General features: G+C 40.6%; 1 protein-coding gene across 1 annotated transcript in view; it reads right to left on the reverse strand.

Moving 5' to 3' along the window:
- Positions 1 to 17,036, reverse strand: part of gnai1 (guanine nucleotide binding protein (G protein), alpha inhibiting activity polypeptide 1) — a 40,755-nt gene extending 23,719 nt beyond the window's left edge. The window contains exon 1 of the mRNA XM_073066589.1: positions 16,593 to 17,036. Within this exon, the coding sequence (XP_072922690.1) occupies positions 16,593 to 16,710 (118 nt within the window). The 5' untranslated portion in view covers positions 16,711 to 17,036. The remainder of the gene's footprint in view (positions 1 to 16,592) is intronic.
- Positions 17,037 to 22,476: the final 5,440 nt, after the last annotated feature.

The following is a 22,476-nucleotide window of genomic DNA, read 5'->3' on the forward strand; positions in this document are numbered from 1 at the left end:
ACAGGAAGGCTCAACAATGGGTAGTCAAAACTGCCCAAAGCAACTCAGCACTAGTGCACCTGTGGTAAGGGACATCTATATATAGAAGGGTGCTGAACAGGGGCCAGGAACATCAAGAATGATTCCATACACCCTGCTCATGGACGGTTTGCCCCACTGTCACTGAGAAGAGGCTATGTAACATCAGGACCACAAGACCCACAAAAGTAGCTTTCCTCAAACAATAAAGTTGATCAACACCTCTACCTACTAACACATCCCACTATACCCCCATCATCACATTTCCTGTCAGAGTCACCTGTATGTACAAACACTCCTACCCCTAATATCATTTCATGGACATACAATGGATAAACTATCTTGTGTATTTGTATTTTTTTAAAAAAAGTGTTATTTTATTGGTTTCTTTGTGCTGCATCGGATCCAGAGTAACAATTACTTTGTTCTCCTTTACACCTGTGCACGGAAAATGATTAAACTATGTTGAGTTTAAGCCAGAACTTTGGAGCATAAATCTACTTCCACCTTCCCACATTCTTATAGCATATTAATCTGCTTGATTTAATTGGAAATTATTGGATTTGGGTTGTATTCATAGACAATGGAATTCACTGCCCATGGTGCATTACTTTTTCATTGTTCCTAAATATATACTTCTCCAAGAATGTATCAACTCCACATATTGCACCAATTTACACAGTTTTCTCTTTTTTCCCCTCCAGGCTCAAATTCCTCTTACAATAAGGCGTGGCTTCAAGAAATCCAGTACTGCAACTTCATTCAAACCTACGGCACGTATTTATTTTTACTATTTTGGTCCCAGAAAGCCAACAGAAATTTGAACACTAAGCTACCAGAAGTAGCTTGGGTGTCAAACCAAACCATAAATCCACAATCGCTAAAATCCAGATATGTTTTTTCACCGTAACCATTGGGAATCAAACGGAAATTATTCTTTCTGTCCCAATCCTATAAATCAGCATTAGAAAAACAGAAATGCCAAGTCTGTTGAATGCCACAGTACTGTTGAATAGACAATTCAACAGTACTTACAAAATTTACTACTTCACCACTGACTAGTGACATTACCAAATAGCCTTTGGAGAAAAATGTGTTTCATCAAGACGCTCATCAACAGTCAGTTCTTAGACAACTGAGTCAACCAGTACTTCAGCCAAGTGAACGTTTCATGGCTTTCACTGCCCTCTCCGTTTTTTCAAGATACAGTGGATTGGGACACATCACGACCAGTCTATTTTGGCCCAATTAAGCAGCTGCCCCATTAGCCAAAGTTTCATGTAAATAGTTACAAAGGTATATAAAAGACAACCTACCATTTAACCAAGTAACAATTTAAGTATTTAAATGAAATGCAGAACAAATTAGAACACAATCATTATCTCTAAGTACTATAAAACTGTGTTAGCTCTTAATAGTTACTGACAGAGGAATTCATCCATGGGGTGGGGGGGGGGGGGGTGGGAGGGCAGCACCGACTTCAGTCCAGACGCTACGCACATCACCCTCAGTAGAGCGCACCAGCTCTGACGCCTCTCTTCTGGGAGCTATAAACAGATAACCCTGCAGCTTGAGGTCTAGTCCCTGCACATACAAAATGGCTAGCATAAACAGGATATCAGTTAAACATACCATGCAAATTAGACTGGCAACATTGTGGCTTGAAGCCTAGTCCTCACTACGACTGAAGCCATGTAGCTCCCCTGCCATCCATCCCTGCTCTCCACCAATAAATCAGTGAAGCAAACCTGCAGCATAACACATTAACAATGTCTAAAAGGATCCTGCAATCACAAGACAGTCACTCGCTATTTGACTGTAAGCCTCCTTCAACTCGGGCAGCAGCACATTGCATAGCTCCTTCATTTTCTCTGCCAGCAAGCTACTTTCTGATGGGGTAGACCTGCAGTACTTTGTTCTTAATGTGTAGCAGGATCTTGAGATCACTAAAAGTGCGTTTAAATACAACAGTAGCACCTTTTGTTGACCCCATAGAAGCTGCTGCAACTGAACTTGTCACCATCTTATCAGACAAGCATGGAGTGGCTGTTAGAAACTACACAAATGCACGTGACTAATGCTAGTTGGAAACTGTTCGTGAACAGTCTCCTGTTCCATTAAGTAGCAGAGAGTCCCAAATAATTGAAAGGAATCCCAGCTATTTTCTCAATTAGTTTTTTTTTGTTCCTTAAGAGTTGTCCCAAATAAGCAGCAGCCTGATTAACTGATGACCCAATTAACTTGCATCCACTGTATTGAATATTTAATGTTGGGATGTGCTGCCATTGTAAATATCTAATTCTGTAAATCTACCTGACTATATTCAAAATGCTAAAATAGGTGATTATAATAATTGAAACTGGTGTTAATCATCTATTATCTTTGAAAACATCCTGTCAGAAGGAAACCAAATTATCTTGGGACTCTCTCTTGAAGATTTGCTGTATGAATAAAGACTCCAACAACACTCCAAATGTAGTCTGACCAATGCCGTATAAATCCACGGCATTACTTCATATCCTGATTTTTATATTCCAGTCCTCTCAAAATTAATGCTAACATTGTATTTACCTTCCTTATCAACAAATCAAGCAGCAAGTTAACCTTTAGGGAATTATGTACAAGGACTCCCAATCCCTTTGCATCTCTGATTTCTGAATTTGCTCCGTTTAGAAAATAGTCTACGTACCCCCTTAATTCCTTCTACCATATACTTCTGTACATTGTACTCCAGTGGTTCCCAAATTTTACTGAGTTGCATTCCCCCTTGGCTCCAAGACCACATTCCTAGCACCTCTTCTCCCTTTCTGGCCATTACATAAAATCTATAAATAATTTTGATTTACGATACCCAGTGAAAGAAAATAGGAACTGCAAATTCAAAGCAGTGACAAATAATTGCAAAAATTATTCAAGTTTACTTAAAGCTACAACTTAAACTTTATCTATATTTAATTACAATAAAAACTATTTTCATCATCAACTTTAGAAATCCGAATTAGCCCATGCAGGAAGTGATGTGAAAACAGTTTACGAGCAGGAAGTGATATTTGTACAAAACAAACTGCATACAAAATGAACATGCCTCTAGAGGCAGAACACTCCCCGCCTAACATCTATGACGTCAAACTTTAACCACTGAAACTAAAAGTCAGTCCCAGACACTAGTCTTGAAACAGTCTTACTGCACAGGAGGGAAATTGAAAATTTGGCTGTGTGGTGTATTAACAACATCCTCTCACTCAAGGTCAATAAGACCAAGGATCTGATAGTAGTCTTCAGGAGAGGGAAACCAGAGGTCCATGAGCCAGTAATCATCCCAGGATCAGAGGTGGAGAGGGTCAATGACTTTAAATTCCTGGTTGTCACCATCTCAGAGGACCTGTCTTGGACCCATCATATAAATATTATTGCAAAGAAAGCACAACAGCGCCTCTACTTCCTAAGGAGTTTGCAGAGATTCTGCATTTCATCAAAAACCTTGTCAAACTTCTATAGATGTGTGGTGGAAAGTGTGCTGACTAGCTGCATTACAACCTGGTATGGAAACACCAATGTCTTTGAACAGAAAATCCTACTAAAGGTAGTGGATTCTGCCCTGTACCTCACAGGTAAAACCCTCCCAATCATTGAGCACATCTACATGAAACGCTGCCGTAGAAAATTAGCATCCATCAAGGATCCCCACCACTCAGGCCATGCTCCTTTCTCGCTGCTACCATCAGGTAGAAGGTACAAGTGCCTCAGGACTCACACCACCAGATCCAAGATTCCCTCCACTGGTTGGAATCATACCTGACACAAAGGAAGATGGTTGTGATGGTTGGAAGCCAATCATCTCATCCTCAGGACAACACTGCAGGAATTCCTCAGGGAAGCGTCCTAGGACCAACCATCTTCAGCTGCTTCATCAATGACCTTCCTTCCATTATAAGGTCAGAAGTAGGGATGTTCGCCAGGTGACTCTATAGTGTTCTGCACCATTTGTGACTCCTCAGATAGTGAAGCAGTTCATACCCACATGCAGCAGGACATGGACAATATTGAGGCTTGGGCTGACAAGTGGCAAGTAACATTCAGGCCAGGCAACGACCATTTCCAAAAAGAGAGGCTCCAACCATTGTTCCTTAACATTCAGTGGCATCACCATCACTGAATCCCTTACTATCAACATTCTGGGGGTTACCATTGACAGGAAACTGAACTATCCAACTATATAAACACCATGGCTACCAGAACAGTTCAAAGACTAGGAATCCTGTGGCATGCAACTCACTTCCTGACTCCCCAAAGCCTGTCCACTACCTACAAGGCTCATGTCAAGAGTATAATGGACTACTCGCCACTCACCTGGATGAGTACAGCTCCATCAACACTCAAGAAGCTCAATACCATCAGTACAAGGCAGCCCACTTAACTGGTACCCCATCCACAAGCATCCAATTCTTCCACCATCAACAAACAGTTGCAGCAGCGTGTACCATCTACAAGATGCAGTGCAACAACACACCAAAGTTCCAAAGGCAGCACCTTCCAGACCCACTACCACTACTATCTAGAAGGACGAGAACAACAGATACCTGGGAACACCACCACTTGGAAATCCCCCTCCAAATAACTCACCATCCTGACTTGGAAACATATGAAGTTCCTTCATTGTCACTGGGTCAAAATTATGGAATTCCCTCCCTAACAACACTATAGGCATACCTACACCTCAGGGACTACTGCAGCAGTTCAAGAAGGCTGCTCATCACCACCTTCTCAAGGGCAACTAGGGATGGGAAATAAATGCTGGCTTAGCTGGCAATGCCCACATCCCATAAGTGAATAAATTAAATTTAAAAAAAAGTTACTACTCCTCAACTATCGGGCTCTTAAATAAAAGGGGATAACTACAATCATTTAAGGACTCTTATCTTATTTCATGTTTGTTATTTATTGCTATTTATTTATTATCTGTATTTGCACAGTTTACAGCTCCTGATATTTACAGATCCTGTTTAGTTTACAGATCCTGTTTAGTTACTGTTCTACAAATTTGTGAATTATACCCGCAGATAAAGAATCACGGGATTGTATGTGGTGACATGCATGTACTGTGATAATAAATTTTACTTTGAACTTTAACTGTCCTCACTTTGAAAATGTTGTCCTTGATGACATACTTATTTGCTCATAACGATGTCTGATGAGCAGACCAGTGACAGGGTGCTCACCCAGAATGACAATTGGGTGAGGTACTTCTGAAGTGAGTTGGGCTCTCTTAATATACCCTCCAACTCACTGTAGCGCCTCAGAGTCAAGAAAGAGACAGAGTTCTTTAAGGTAACTTTGGATTGGGAGAGGTTTCTGCTTTGTGATACACTGCACTTCCTTTGCATACGCCTACCTTTGAACAACAAGGATTTAACTTTTGCTGATTCAGTTACTCTACACAGAGGATGCTTACAAATGTGCCAACCACTGCAAAGGCTGTCCTTGGTTACTCCTACCATCTTCTCATTCAGAAATGTACTACTCTCAAATGGTCTGAAATGACTTCGACACGCATTTTCCAGGACATTAATGTGCTCACAGCGAGCTGATGAGCATCCATTATGAGGCATCCCCATTGTGACCCAACCCAGATCCACTCGATGAGCACAAAGTGCATCATGCCGACCATTGCTCACATAACTTACGTGCAAGGATAGTGCCTCTGTCAAACAACAGGAAAACGCCAGTAGAAGAGTAATGTGGGGGATTTTGTGCTGCTTGTCGTTGGGAATATGGTTGCAGTCAGCGAGATTTGGCAGGGGTGAACAGACCTACCCTCCCACTGACACTGCAACAAATCGACCAGCTCCGCCTCCTGGAACTTCAGATGTTCCGGAACATCAGAGCGTCCGGGGAAATAGCTACATCTGATGGATGCTCAGCTAGCTCCCTGCTGTGCTCTGCTGCAGGTGTACTGGACCCAGTAGCCCAAGATGCTGGCCCTCAATTTACAGTTGTATCTGGGTCTAATTCTTCTGAAATATAGGTAAGCTTTTGGCTCAGTTTCCTGGAGACCACTGGCGTTTGTTGCACCGTGTATCCATTCATGCTCCGCAATATATTGTTACTGCTTCTCCAGCTCTCATTGCTACCCTCCCCAGATTCTTCATCACGATTCTGATGAATGTCTTGTTCACATTCAGACTGACTGGCTCAGGGCTTCTCTGGCCAGACTCAGCATGTTACACAAACTATTGTCCATTGGTGATCTACCATCACAGCCTGATGCAGTCATGAGGGCTGTGCAGTTAGTTCTGTGGTAGCTTTTATCAAAAGGTGAGCCACTCTTGCATTTGGTGCACTGTTTAGCTCATTGAGGTGAACACCCATGTGTTTCCAAACTGGGTGACTCCGGGCACTTTTCAATTTGTTCCTTAAATGAGGGTTCTTCGTTTTTTGGGTTTGAATGAGGATGCAAGTTCAGGAGGAGGTCTGGGAAACAACTTGGTGTGAAGCACAACAGGAAGCTGGTTCTTATCTTGGTCCACTGCTTTGATTTTATCCTCTGTTGAGCAACCATGTCATATTAGAGGGCTTGTACCAATGGTCAGTCACCTTCGCAGAGACAACCACCGCTGTCTAAGTCAACTGCTGCTTCACGTACCTTTGCCTCTAAGGCAGCCTCAGCTTCATGCTCCGAGTGCACTCAGTACAGCTTTTTCCATTAGCAGTTTAGCCTTGCACTTAGCATACACTGCTCTCATTCTTGCTGCGAGCTTGTGTGGTGCTAAGCATGCTTTGCTTGAGCGTTACGAAGACGCAATCACATTCTGACCTGACTTCCACAGTTCAGCGATCGACATTGTGGGTGTCAGAAGCTGACGCTGTAGCGTACAGCATTCAGACATGCCTCCAGTTCACAGCAATGCCTTTGAAGACCATTTATCTTTTCACTCAACTATCACTGCATTGCTCCTTGTTACTATTGATGGTGAGGATGTGAATGTAGTGAGGACCTAAAAATACCTGGGAATGCACCTGGATGACATTCTTGAGTAGAGCACCAACACAGAGGTGTACAAGAAGGTCCAGAATTGCCTATACTTCTTGAAGAGACTGAGGTCCTTTGGTATATGCAAGCCTCTCCTTCACATGTTCTATTGGTCTGTTGTTGCCAGTACAACCTTCTATGTGGTGATGTGCTGGGGCAATGGTATCAACACAGGTGATGCCAACAGGCTCAAAACAATGATTAGAAAGGCTGGCTCTGTTATAATAGTCAAACTGGAAGCACTAGAGGCAATAGTAGAACAAAGGACCCTACAGAAAATCCTGACAATTCTGGACAATGTTTCTCACCCTCTGCACGCCACCTTGGCTGAACAGAGGAGCACTGTTAGTATAGACCAAGACAACTGCACTGCTCCAAAGAACGTTAAATGAGGTCATTCTTTCCCTTGGCCTTTAGGCTCTATAACGAGTCAACCTATAGCCGGAAAGTAATGATCCCCTCCTGTTTGACTGTTTGAGGCAACTTACTTATTTTTACTCTTTCTTACTTCTCTTCTAATATTTGTATATTTGATATCTGTGCACTTGCAATGCTACTATGACACTATAATTTCTTTTGGGATCAATAAAGTATCTATCTATTCTCACAGTATGTTCTGTACAAAGCTAGGAAGGAGTTAAACACATTCTCAAAAATCATCCGAGCCACCAGCTTTCTTAAGGGTTTTTAAAATGAGAACTTTGTTAAAAGATATTGCTGTTTCAAGGTCAAGTAAAGAGTGGATGGAGATGAACTTTTTTTTTAAAACCATGAGTGCTTCAAGTCAAAATCCAAATTAACCCACAAAGAAAGTAATGTGAACAGGAAGTAACGCGTGTACAAAATGAACTGCATTCAAAACGAACAGCACCTCCACAGGCAGAACAATCATCTGGTACATGTTTCCTCCTCCAACTCAAGAGTGGCTCAGAAATCGGAGAAGATCAGGAAGGCCAATGCTGCACTTAAACAGAGTTAATTTGAACAGAGGTGACTGATTTGACTTTGATAAGACTTGCATTATTTCCTTGCAACAGAGTATCAATTTCATTAAACTTTGCAAATAATTCTGACAAATAAGCAATGGCTTGCCTAATATTTTTGATGACTTAATGAAGCTTTCAAGTCGTTAAAGAATTTTACCAGTTTCAAAAAAAAATGCACAAGTGTCACAGGCAATTTCCTTTTGAGAGACATCTGACTTCCGTGTGCAACAGCAAGTGTTTAAACTGTTCATCATTCTCAATACAACACTCACAAAATAGTTGAGAATTGAGAGCATGGGATGATTTTTCTAAATCACTGTGATTACGGTACTTAATCATTTGTGCAGCCAATTATGTACATTTTTCTGCGGCAAGATGTTGTCTGTGAGACATTTATTTAACAGTACAATGAAGAGTACGCCCTTAGAGCCATGCTACCCCCAGCGACTCCACAACCCCAATTAAACCTAACCAAATTATGGGACAATTTACAATGATCAATCAACCTACCCAGTACATCTTTGGACTGTAGGAGAAAACTGGAGCACCTGGGGAAAACTCACGCATTCCACAAGGAAGACATACTGAGATTCCTGACAGAACAGTGCCGATATTGATCCCCTACAACAGTGGCGATCCAGTCTACCAAAAATGGCAACAATAAAGTGGAGACTAAGAATTGTGAGTCCTGAAATCTTTGCAACTTACTACTTAGTACTTTAGATGGTTTATTTGTATTTTCTATTCTATGATAATAAATTAGGCTCAAGTTACTTTGTTGTGCTTGTACGCTTATCACATTTCCTGAACAATCGAAGTCCTCTGAATCTCATCAACTCAGCCATTACAGGATATTCCACACTCTACTGTCTACACTTCTTTGCTTGTTTGGTCTGCTTCTGCCATTTTCATTATGAATTAATGATCACAGTCAATCTCCTATTGCTGAAGCCCAACCTGAAGCACTGCATCAATAAAGGGGAAAGGTATGGCATCTTCATAGCTCAGGCAAAGCTTGATTCTCTGCCTGGAGGTATACAAAGTGGGGCAGTGATATCTTGGTTGGGCCATGGGCTAGAGAAATGCAGTCAAGACCACTTAAAAGGACAGTTTCTTGTCTTTACCCACTGAACACCACACCCCAATTCAAAAGAGCTGTGTCACTGCATGAGTGGAATACAAGAATCATACTAACACTAGTAACTAGTCCTACTAATTACTATTACTAGTGCTTACTGTTCCCCGCTGTAGTATGCAAAACATCAGTGAAAGGCAATAATACATGGGCTGGGCCCAGATATAACATCATTTCTTCAGTCCAAATTTCCCATGATATGCCAAATCCAGAAGTGTCACATTGCTTTTCAACAACTATAATATGCTTCGAGCAAAGTCTAAGAACAGTGGGTTAGCAAGAGGTGAGGTGATTACCTGATCATTGTAATTAATTATGAGGCACTGAGGATCAAATGCTTATAATAAATAATTCATTTTTTAAATTAAGCCTGTAAAACCTTAGCTGACCTCTTGTCCCACCACCCCCTATATCATCTTCATCACTCTCTTAGAAACTCTCAAAGTGATATCACTCTACGGGAACCACTGGTCTCAGGAATAAATATTAGCCAAGACATTAAGCATGGTGTCTTGAGATTTTGTTTAATGATTTTAGATTTTTTAAACCTTTTTTAAAAATAATGTATTGGGATTGTTATATCACTATTAAATCCATCATTTAGTCCACGCCCTTGATTTAAAGTTGCTCAGTGAGCCACTTCAAACCACAGTTTCTTAATATTGTGCCTTTGGGGAAAAATTCCCAGGAATCACATCAGAATCAGGTTTAATGTCCCTAGAATATGTCACAAATTTGTTGTTTTGCAGCAAAAGTACACTATCATACATAATAAACTAAACTACAGTAAGTATATACAAAAAAGAAAATTAACTCATGCAAAAAAAGGAAAAAAATTCTGAGGTAGTGCTCATGAGTTTATTGTCTATTCAGAAATCTGGTGGGAGGGGAAGAAGCTGTTCCTGAAACAGTATGTCGTCAGGCTCCTGTACCTCCCTCCTCAGTGGTAGCAATGCGAAGATGGCATGTTCTGGGTGTTGGTGGACCTTAATGATGGTGCACCTTCCTGAGGCATCACCTTTTGAAAACATCCTCAATGCTGGGGAGACTACTGCCCATGATGGACCTGAACGAGTTTACAACCCTCTGCAGCCTTTTTCCGATCTTGTGCAGTGGAGATGATTCAAACTTGCGAAGCATTCATCACAGTAGATGTGAGTGCTACAGGGCAATAGTCACTGAGGCAGCTCACCCTGCTCTTCTTGGGCACTGGTATTATTGTCACCCTTTTAAAGCAGATGGGAACCTCCAATGCAGGGCTTTAGTCCCTGCAAAGGAATTATAATATATTTTCCAAGCCAGAGACATATGAGTTGGAGGTGGACCTGCTTCAATAGGTTTCAACAGGTTCAATTTAATATCAGAGAAACGTAGCGTTGAGGAAACAGGTATGTCGCAGAAGGACTTAGACTGATTAGGAAGTGGGCAAGGAAGTGGCAAATGAAATACAAAGTTGGAAAATGCATGGCCTTGCATTTTGGTAGTAGAAATAAACATGCAGACTATTTTCTAAACAGGAAGAAAATCTAAAAATATGAGATGCAAAGGGACTTGGGAGTCCTTGTGCAGAACACACTAAAGGTTAACTTGTAGGCTGAGTTGGAGGTGAGGAAAGTAAATGCATTCATTTCAAGAGGTCTAGAATACAAGAGCAGGGTGTGATGCTGAGGCTTTATAAGGCACTTGTGAGGCCTCACCTTGGGTTTTGTGAACCGTTTTGGGCTCCTCACCTAAGAAAAGATGTGCTGGCATTGGAGAGGATTCAGAGAAGGTTCACAAGGATGATTCCAGGAATGAAACAGTTATCATACAAGGAACATTAGGTCTGTCATCACTGGAATTTAGAAGGATGAGGGGGGATCTCATTGAAACCTTTCGAATGTTGAAAGGCCTAACCAGAGTAAATGTGGAAAGGATGCTTCCATGGTGGAGGAGTCCAGGGCAAGAGGGCACAGCCTCAGGATAGTGGGGCACCCATTTAAAACAGAGATGCAGAAAAATTTCCTTAGCCAGAGGGTGGTGAATTTGTGGAATTTGTTACCACAGGCAGTTGTGGAGGCCAGGTCATTGGGTGTATTTAAGGCAAAGCTTGATAGGTTCTTGATTGGACACAACATCAAAGGTTACAGGGAGAAGGCAGGGGAGTGGGGTGGTGGAGGGGAAAAAAAACGATCAGCCATGATTAAATGGTGGAACAGGTTCAATGGGCCAAATGGCCTAATTCTACTCCTATGTCTTATGGTGTTACGTTATTTTTTTCTATTCATCTTCTTGATGATAAATAGTTTGGATATCAAGAGACCATTGCTTGAAAGGCATTTTCAACAAGTTCTCAATATCGCCTGATTATACTGTATTAACTCAAATGGCCAAAGTGGGAATTGAATCTACACCTAGAGTCAATGGTAAGGAAATTACTAACCTAGACAAATGTTACCAATAATAAACAGTTCTGTGGCAATGTAAATATAGCAAGTTACAGGAGGTTGGAAATGCTAAACGATGAACTTCAAGTACTCAGCAGATAGTTATTTCATTATTCTATCAGAAACCAAGTTTAACTCGCCGTATGCAACACATACTATCTCACTTGGCAAATATTTCACTAGACTCATTTTGTTTTGAGTTATGTTGCTGAAGTAGAGACCCCATGATGTCAGAGTTAACAAATTACATGGCATGTTTTGAGATGAAAAGTCACAATATTCACAACAAAATATGGCACACACTTTCAATTTTACTGCAAATTATGGTTTGATATATGTCAAGAGATATCAGCAACACAAACAAATAGATTTTGTAGATGCTGGAAATCTTAAGCAAAACAAAAAATCCTGAAGTACTCAGCAAGTCAGTCAGCATCTATGTAGGGAAATAAATTGTCAACATTTCTGGCTGAGACACTTGATCAAGTCTGGGAAGGGCCTCATCCCGAAAAGTTAACTTGCTGAGATCCTCCAGCAAACTGGTTGTGCAAGATGTCAGCTGGTGAAGTGCCAGCTTTTAATCTGATAAAACATCAAAATATACCTAGGCAACCATGTTATTCCATGAATTTGGTGGGTGCACTCTGCCACTGCAGTACTCACAGAAATCTAGCAGAGCAAAATTTTGCTGAATTTCCCTGCACTTACTGCAATTAACTCATTCACTGAACTAATACCTTTCTGAACTATTTTAAAAGAGAAAAAGCTAGAAGAAAGGAGGGCAAATGGAGGATGATTTTGGAAATTCAATTGCATTCAGTTCAATATTCTTAATTATTTACTTTCCCAATGTTCAAATTTTTAGTGTAAAAATTGATTTTTAATGGTTTTCCATTCATTGCCCTTAATGGACTCCGTCAGCTGCTAGGTTGTTTAGACGTTCAGTGGGTGTGCTTCACTAGCCAACTAACATGAAAGCATTCTAGCATGCACAGCTCACCATTTTGGATCCTGACCTCACCAGCAGGTTGAGGGACAGATATGTTGGAAGGACGAGGCCATGAAAGATAACTTCAACAGCCTGCTGTGATCAACAAGCTCCAGCCTACTACTCTACAGCAAATAAAACTATGGAATTTGGCACCTCCCTAAAAAAAATCCAAGATGTGCCGTTTACAAGGGATCAAGTAGTACCGTTCAGAAATTACCAAATTAAAACATTACATATGACCCCTTTCATTTAAGCTCACTCCATACTTGCTACGGACACAAGATCAAAGTTATAGAAAGTTCCAAGCTCAACACTGGCCTTCAAGCACTGGATATGCACTGAAGCATCAAAACAATAGCCACATTGAAACTTCCTGGGCACCATGCCAACTGCCAGATAGCTTGTAAACCTAGCAAAAATTTACAGTAATACCAAAGATGCACGCTTCAGCATTTATAATCAGTATTTTAAAGCGTAATCTTACAGCTTTCATTCTTCAGTTTCAAACAGACAAATGAAAATGTTTGTAGGCTTGCATGACTAAACATCAATTTTTCTAGGTTAACAGTGGCAAGCAATTAAGAATGAAACCAAAAAATATTTCAACCTGCAACATTTTTTTTTACAAATTCACTCATCAATGATTGTTACAGGGGTTAGAAAATAATGCAGGTTATGATGTAAAACTTTGTGATTAAGGGATACAAATAAAGGTATCACAGAACGAGAAATGAAGATCATTCTCCCTGAAAATGAAATGGTTCAGGTGAAATCAACTGAAGTTAAACAGAATTATGAATAACTTAGGCCATGAAGATAAACTATCACCACTGCTATGCAAGCTAGTAGCTTTAAGTTTATGTGTTTTAAATATGTTCACATGAGGTAGATATCACAGTTAATGGTGACATATAATCCATCGCCAATTGGATCTATACTAGAAGAGAAAACCTTATAAACCAAAAGGCAAACAGAATGAGGCAATTTGGGTACCTCGTTCAATTTTCAGCACAACGGTTAAATGGTTTTGTTCCATTCAAAACAAAATTCAAATTAAATATGCTCACAATTTACTTTTAAGTATGACTCCTAGCCAAAGATTGCAACTGTTATGATCTCATTTTTATTTCTTTTGCCCAATATGATTAACATAATTATGGAAACATTTTGTTTTATGTGCTGTGTGTGGCATGTGCACCATGGTCTGGAGGAACATTGTTTGGTTGTATCTACGTACAGTTAAATGGCAATAAGCTTGAACGATCGCTGAAACATCTAATGGAGTTTCAAACAATAGCAGAGTAAACCAAGAAATGTTTCTATATAGTTTGGTTCAATTCAAGTTTCTAATGCACAAATGTTATTTAGATTTTCTGTTGCATTCAAAGTTGCTACAGTAAATTTTACATAGATTTTACATGTCAATCACTTTAATGCAATATCTTCTGAAAATTAACCTATATCAACACAACTAAATTGATATTTTAGGTTACATTCCTAACCTCCATGCCAACGATTTTTAAAAAAAATTCTTGTACAATATTTTATGAAGCATGACTCTTAAAGGAACAGTGCTGTTTTCATTTGGGGAGACTAAAAATAAAGCAAACAACATCTCACTTCCCAGTAATACCTCAGAATTCGACTGCAAGATGATAATACACACATGCACACACAAATAAAATCCAATATTATAGTACATGTAAACTGCTAAACAGCACCCCTGGTTATAGACTTGATGATTTTAAATTTTGAATATTCATGCAAAACATTTAAAAAGGACTTAATGGTAGTGGTAAACATTTGAGGTGATAAGTAGGAATGCAAAGCCAGAAACCCAATTTGCCAGATTACAAATAAACATTGAGATGCAAAATTAATAGCACTAATCCACCACAGGTTGAAAAAAGTTGCAGAACTGTTAACTTGCACAGAATACAAGATTGTATAATGCTACAAGCATACTCAATAACGCAATTACTTCATATCCGCTTTTATGGAAAGAACTGCAACACACTGCATGGTACTTCAGCTAACAACTCCCTGCTACTTAATAGTGTGGCAAATTTTATGGATAAGTTCAAGTTTAATTACCATTTAACCATACACATACATACACCTAAACAACAACATTCCAATTCAGTGCTTTCTAAAGAATATAGGTAGTGGCAATACATAATGCATAATTCAATGCCCCTTAAACCCAGTGAAGGCAAGTAGCCTTCTGAAATCTCCAAATCTTACACAATTTAAATCAATAAAACCCAAAAAAACCTGAGTACATACCACATGATAGTGAAAATACTGAGCAACAAATACCAAGGAATCAATTTGAATTTGTGCATTCAGTTTGATTCCATAACATTTATCCCTCAGTATCATAGAATGCTGTTCTAGTCCAATATTATTAATTAACTAATCCAGCTAGCTGCCTCAACAATTGTCCACTGGACAGAGGAAACAGTCCAATTTATAACTCTTGCAGATATGAATTCCAGTTACCAGACTGAAAAGTATTTGTCTATGAATATTTTTGGCAATTGTGGTCAGGAGTTTCAACAACAAGGTTACCTCAAGGCTGATTTAGTAACACCTGCTACCATTTAAATAGCCTCTAAAATGATTTTTAAAAATGGTCCAAGGTACTTTAAAAAAAACTGACAAAGCTGTCCAGTGATGTCAGACCAGCTGAGAGAACAGCCTGACAACATAAAATCTGACAGTCATAAAAACACAAACCAAACACAGTTATAAAGGAGGCATTTTGTAGGTGCACAGAATTAGCAGAGTGCAAACGTTTAAGAAGGCAGGGCTAGAAGTTTTGCAAAGTGACCAATAGTGATTTGGAAGTAAGGATGAGACATTACAATTAAAATATTACTTAACTTGGATAAAGCACAGGGGTGATTTTAATTTCAAAGCCAATAATTTATAAAACTATCTCCAGCATCAATTTACAATGACTGCATGGCAGTGCCAAAAGAAAATGAGAATCATTTTTAGCCTCCTTTTCACCCCTAACTTTAAAGAATCTCCAGTAAACTGAAGTAGTAATCATAAAAATCAACTGGCAATTTTGCATTATTGGTTAAAATTATAAAACTAGAAAACATACTTAAAATTCCCATCAATTTATACGTTTTGCAAGGATGGTATTCTTCGGATAATTACACATTAAATTGAATTTTCAAAAATGGAGTGAAGAGAAACATTTCTTTATTGCGATGTGCATGTTCTAGAACAATTACTTTGAGGCAAGAAGACGTGTTCACGGAATGAAATGATTAGTAGCTGCATTGATTTAGTCTCCTAAGATTTTCAAAAAGGATCTTTTCTAAACCTAGGACTAAATTAAACTTTTTAAAAATCAAGGACTAAATTAGCATATCCACCGACTTTCATTGAAAGCAAAACAAACTGTTAGGATGTCTTTAAAGTCTCAGTGTACTTTCTAACTAAAAGATCTAAATCAAACCACGATATTGTACCAATTTAATCTAAACACTCCTAGAGCTTTAACGAAAGTGGACAGGTAAAATTCATTGTTTGTACAATCTATTTTTTGTATCAATCTGTCAAGACAACAAACCTGTAGCGCTGTAAGGGAGGAGGACTAGCGGTTGAAAAAAATCTGCTAAATTAACCATCCAAAATAGCCTCAATTAGTAATCGCCTCCGGATTGTTTTAGCCAACATTATCAAAAACACTAAGAAAATATTAAGAAGCACTAAGGTTCAACTGGAGTTGATATCAAAGACAAATTTTTAACATCGGAAAATCTGTCGGTATTAATGGGGGAGGGGAGAAAGGAAGAAAATTTTAAACTAAAGCTTTAAAATGCCCCAAAAAACCAATCATTTAGGACGCACAGACTCGCAGGATACAAGGCAAATACAAACTTGAAAAGGATACTACCCCAGGAATCTAAGTGGAAGGACTGAAGGAAGATCGATTCAGTAGATGGTCAAAGAGCCATTTTACCCCCACTCCAACTCCCACACTCACCCAAAAGCAGCAGTTTGACTTCCCTCGCCGCTTTCTCCCCATCTTCTCGCAGGTTTCTGTCGATCATCTTGGACCTCTCCACCGCATCTTTGTCCTCGGTGCTGAGCGTACACCCCATTCTCCTTGGCTTCAGTCGCCCCCCTCGCTCTGTCTCCGAGCCGCAGTAGCTCCTTCACACCGCCCTGCCACCGAGCCCAACACGCTTCCGCTCCCCCCAGACAACTAACAGTCACTCTCAAGAGGCCAAGCCGAACCCGACTGAAGACGCCGGCTCCCGGCCGTAGTTTGAAAGGTGGACGCCGCCGACTCTAGTTGGTTAATTTATTTTCCTTCGAGCGCGATCCCATTCACACCTCCAACGCGATCGCCAGCCGCTCGGCAACTCCCGGCGCATGCGCCGTACCTGCCGGGGCATCCACACCTCGGCTAATCTGGGACCCGGATGCCTCCTTACCCAGTCTCAAAGCCGACGCCTGCGCCTGCGCCGACAGGACGGAAGCGGGTGGTAACCCATGGCAACGTCACGAAAGGCCGTCTTCCGACCCAGGACGATGTATCCCCCACCCACCCAACTTCTACATTGGGTATCTTCCTCCGGAGTAAAGTTACGTGTAGAGTGGCGCAATAAGGTCTCAAACTGCGCACGATGGTTCAGCCAATATCAAGTCACTGATGTGTCACATACTTACAGAAACTTTGTAGCTTCCCTTTTAATTTAACAATATTTACGGGTTTACCGAGGAGCTGGGTTTCAAGTTTGCCTCGGCCGCATTCTGCAGTAACTGTGAAGTTGTGGATTCACTTCTGGGGCCTATTCGAACTCACACTTTTCCTTGATAACTTTTGCATGCTGTGCTGCGATTAACTGGTTTGTGCAGACCCCTCCAGCCCCTCTCCACCAGTACCATGGTAGAGCTGCCTTACACCTCAGGTAACCTCGGCCAACACGTCGAACCGTGAAGTGGCTGGACTACAGCAGCAGAAGACTCAGTGGCCACTTATGAGATACACTAGACTGATTGTATGAACATAAAGTGACGCTGGGTGATGTGTATGTAGTGGTATTGAGGGGGGAGGTTAACGGGTGGAGGTGTTGATCAGCCTGACGGCTTGTGGGAAGTAACTGTTTTTGAGTATAGTGGTCCTGGCGTGGATGCTGCATAGCCTCTTCCCTCATAGGAGTGACCCAAACAGTTCATAAGATGAGGGTGGGTCGTATCCTTCATTTTCCCTCAATAGCCACTTTATTAGGTACCTCCTGTAACCCATCCACTTCGACGTGTTGTGCCTTCAAAGATGCTTTCCTGCACACCGCTGTCGTAGTAGTTGTTTATTTGAGTTCCGGTCACCCTCCTGACAGCTTGAACCAATTTGGCTATTACTTCAATAACAAGGTGTTTTCACCCACAGAACTACTGCCACAGATTTTTTTTAGCACTATTGTCTGTAAACTCCAGAGATTGTTGTACATGAAAATCCCAGGAGAAAATCAACAGCTTCTAAGATACTTCTACCATCCTGTCTGGCACCAACAATCATTCCATGGTCAAAGTCACTTAGATCACATTTCTTCCCCAATCTGATGTTTGGGCTGAACAATAACTGAACCTCTTGACCAGGTCTGCATGCTTTTATGCATTGAGTTGCTGCCACTTGATTGGCTGATTAGATGCTTGCATTAATGAGTGGATGTACCTAATAAAATGGCCACTGAGTATGTGTCCTTGATGGCGGGTAGACTGGTGCCAGTGATATATTGTCCATACTAAATTAATTGCATTTTAGAACTGCTACGTTCTTCTGATAAAGCTCCTGCCGCAATATTACTGGTCAGCAATCTTTAAGTTAGACCCAACAATGCTGAAAGATAGCAATATATTTCCATGACAGGACATTGTGTAAATAGGAAGGTAATATACAGGTTATAAGTCTGTTGACTTATCCTTAGTGGTACTGTCCTTGTCCTTGCAAGTTTAGAATCTGCTGCCAGAATACCCTATATTCTTTAATTTAAATGCATTTTTAGGTCTTAAACTCCCATGGCATTCGTCATGAAAACCAGAGGGAATTAATGTTTAGGAAGGGAATATTTAAGATGGTGGAAGGGCTGCCATTAAATAGGGTGCTTTTTTCCAATATGGTTTTGAACCTCTTGAGAATTGATGGAACTATACTCACTGAGGAAATATGAGTATATTTCACCTAGCTCCCTGCTTGGGCCTTATAGAAGGTGAAAGGACAATGGAGCATCAAGAGGTGAGGCATCCACTGCAATATACCTCACCCCTTACCCACAGTTTTAGAAGCTCTAAGTTGCTGCCCCTTTTGAATCCTCATCAGTGGATGTTGATTGTAGTTGCCTTAGCAGTAATAATGCCAATGAATATTCAAGAGTAGTTTGTTAGAGTTGACTGCCCCCTTGCAATCTGGTGCAGAAACGTTAATTGCCATGTCTGATTATTATCTAGGTCTTACTGCATATATATATGATTCACTTCATTTACTGAGAAGTTATGGAGTTGAACATTGCACAGTCACCAAGAAACATGCCCATTTTTAAGCTTACAAAATGAGGAAGGTCATTGATGAAGCAACAGGAAATGGTTGGGCCAAGGAAACTGCTCTTAGGAACAGCCAGTAGTGATTTCCTGAGGGCTGAGTCAAAAACCTCCATATTATCAAGTCATTTCTTCAGTGCAAGATAAGACTTTAACCCTTAGAATGATTTCTCTTTGGTGTCCTTTACCTTCCCTTTTACCAGCATTCCTTGATTGCACAATAAACAAATGGTGCTTTGATGTCAAGGGCAGTGACTCTCAGCTCACCTCTGAAATACAGCATTTTTTTTGGAAATACTATTAGACCATGGTTGTAATGAAGTCTGGAACCAAGTAGTGCTGATAAAACCCAAACTGGACATTGGTGAGCAAGTCGTTAGAAGATAGATGGTTCTTGATAGCCGTCTTGGTGACACCTTCCATCATTTTGCTGATTTATTTACTTACTTAGAGTTACAGCGTGGACTAGGCCTAATGAGCTGCACTGCACAGAAACCCTCCTATTTAACCATAGCCTAATCACAGGACAATTTACAATTACCATTTAACCTACTAACTGGTTTGTCTTTGGACTGTGAGAGGAAACCATGGGGAGAGCATATGAACTCCCTTCAGACGACGCCGGAATTGAACTCCATCCTCTGATGCCCCAAGCTGCACTGCTACACTAGCATGGTGCCCCTGATGTTTGATAGTAGTCTACATGGGCTACTAACCAGATTGGGACTTATAGTGCTTCTTTGTGAACAGACCATTCTCAAGAGATTTTTCACATGGTCAGGAAGATGCCCATGATCTATCTCTTCTGGCATATCATGTAATCTAAACCAATAATCTTTACATCTTTGGTAATTAAGTTTGCTTTTTTCAACTTCCCCTCTTGAGACAGTATCATCCAGAGCAGGAGGTGCCAAACTTTTTTATGCCATTTACCATGGGAACCCATGATTTAGAGTAATCTTTGCTTCAATATTTCTACAGGAGCACAAAAAAACAAGCCCAAGAGAAGGCCACTCCCCCCCCCCCCCCCCCCAAGGCTTCTTCAACCTGTCCTGCCATTCAATAAGATCACACTTGAACTGTGCTGTGTGCTGGTGTCAACTCCTCTTCTGTGCCAATACCCCATAATTTTCAATTCCTCAGTCTTTCAAATATTAGTTATCTCCACTTTAAAGATATCTAATGATTTTACCGCCACCACCTCGGAGACAGAGAGCTGAAGTGACTTACTATCCTCATTTCCTCTGAGAGAACAAATTTCCTCACAACTCAGTTTGAAATAACCAGTCCCCTATTTTGTAACTTTGGTCCCTTGTTTGTGACTCTCCCACTAGTGAAAATATCTGAGCATCTACCCTGTCAAGCTCTCTTAGGACCTTATACATTTGAATTAGGACACTCCTCATTCTTCTCAACTTCAACAAATGCAGACTAACTGGCCAGCCTCTCTTGGTAAGCCACAAAACAAGAATTAGCCTGATAAATCGACATTCAATTGCATCCAGTGTTTTTAAGATAAGGAAACCACAACTGTGTAGTATGGAGTGGAGTCCTCGGTGACTTTCACATTTGGAGTGGAGTTCTTGGTGACTGTGATTTACAGACTTGGCAGATTGTGCACTTGCTGGCAAGCTTTACCGGGTCCTTTCCTATGTTAGGCCAAAAGACAAAGCTCTGAATTATTGCTTTCATTTTAACGATGTCACATGCTCGAAGGAAAGTTCTTCCATTATTCCACTTCGTGATTCATATGTTATAGCTGCTCAGTAGTCTCATTTGATGCTGTTCTCCTTTGTTAACATTCTCACAATTTCTACAATAGAAAAGCTGTATATTCTCATTCAGCTGTGTGTGAATCAGTCCAGCCACTAAAAGTACAAATTCATATACTGGTTTTCATACTGAATCCTGTGTAATTTTTTCTATTTCCACTGTAGTTACAGGGTAGTGAATCTTTATTACTAATGGGGTGAATGTTCCATTCATTTTGCCTGTGTTGCCTTTATGGCATTTGTTTAGTTTATAATATTTTCGCTTAGTAATTCGTTTGTTAGCATTTTTTAGTTAAAGTTAGGATAGTTTAAAGTAAATTCGTTGTCTGTGATATATCGCGGCATGCGATGACGTCACATCCGGTTTCGCCGCGTCTTGTGGGAAAATACCGATTTGGAGAAACGGGAAGGAGGGGGCTCACATGTGCGAGATCAGCGCAAGAAAAGTTGTCTTCTACGCATTAGAAACATAGTGAAGCAACGCCGTAAGTTCATGAGATAATCGATATGTTGAATTAAAATGTTAACGCTGATTCTGTTAAAAGTAACGACGGTCGATAAGGTTTATGTTTTCATTAGTTAAAGAGTTGCGGATAGTTTATGTTGAAGTGTATTTAAAGGAGTCAATGGCATAAGTAGGTTCTGACTGTATGCTGCATTTTAATGTAATGTAGTTGTTGTAGTTTACTTTTGCAAGTATTTACGATGTAAATGTGATATCAAGAAGGAAACAAATACTGTACAAATCTTGTATTGTTTTATCAACAGTTTTCACCATACGTTAATGTGGAAGAGTGAACAGTAAACGGTTAAACTTACTGCGGTCCTGTTTTCATTGACGACGGTTTACCTCGGTGTTTAGTTCAGCGTTCTCTTACACCTGAGCGAGAACACTATAGTGAAAAGGCGGCATTATCAGGTGTTTCAAGTGCTGCAATGACAACTCGATCCAGCATCAAATCGTTGCCATCCAGCGACAGGGGCAGTAGGGCATCATCAAGTAAGGCCGCCCATGCAAGAGCTAAAGCAGAATCCGCCAGGGTGCAAGCGCTCTACGCCAAACAAGAAGCAAAATTGAAAATGAAAGCGGCTGCCAGAGAAGCCAAAAACCAGTTGGAAAGGGCAAGGATAGCATCAGAGTTAGAAGTGCTGACGCTAGAACGAGAAGCAGAAGCTGCCAGGGTGGAAGCAGAGTTCATAGAAGATGCTGAAGAAATGCATGATCTGGTTGACATAAAATCTACTTCAGAAAAGATCAGATTGGAACGCACAAGCGACTATGTCCAATCTCAAATAGACTGGAAGATTCGTTCTTCCTCCCAATACTTATTTGATAACGTCCCATGTCATGAGGAGTCTCAGAGAGGCCCGATTGCATCACATCCATCCGAGGAAGACAATTTACCCTTGCAACTCCGCGACGAACTCGAGAATGAAAGGGCTCATGACAAGTACTTCTCGACACCGAACTTACCAGATTTGGCGAGAAGAGAGGCAAAGACCGAATTCAGAACAGCAAATTCCATAACAGATGTACGCCCTCAGTCATATACC

This window comes from Hemitrygon akajei, chromosome 14 (genome assembly GCF_048418815.1).
Source record: "Hemitrygon akajei chromosome 14, sHemAka1.3, whole genome shotgun sequence".
NCBI lineage: Eukaryota > Metazoa > Chordata > Chondrichthyes > Myliobatiformes > Dasyatidae > Hemitrygon > Hemitrygon akajei.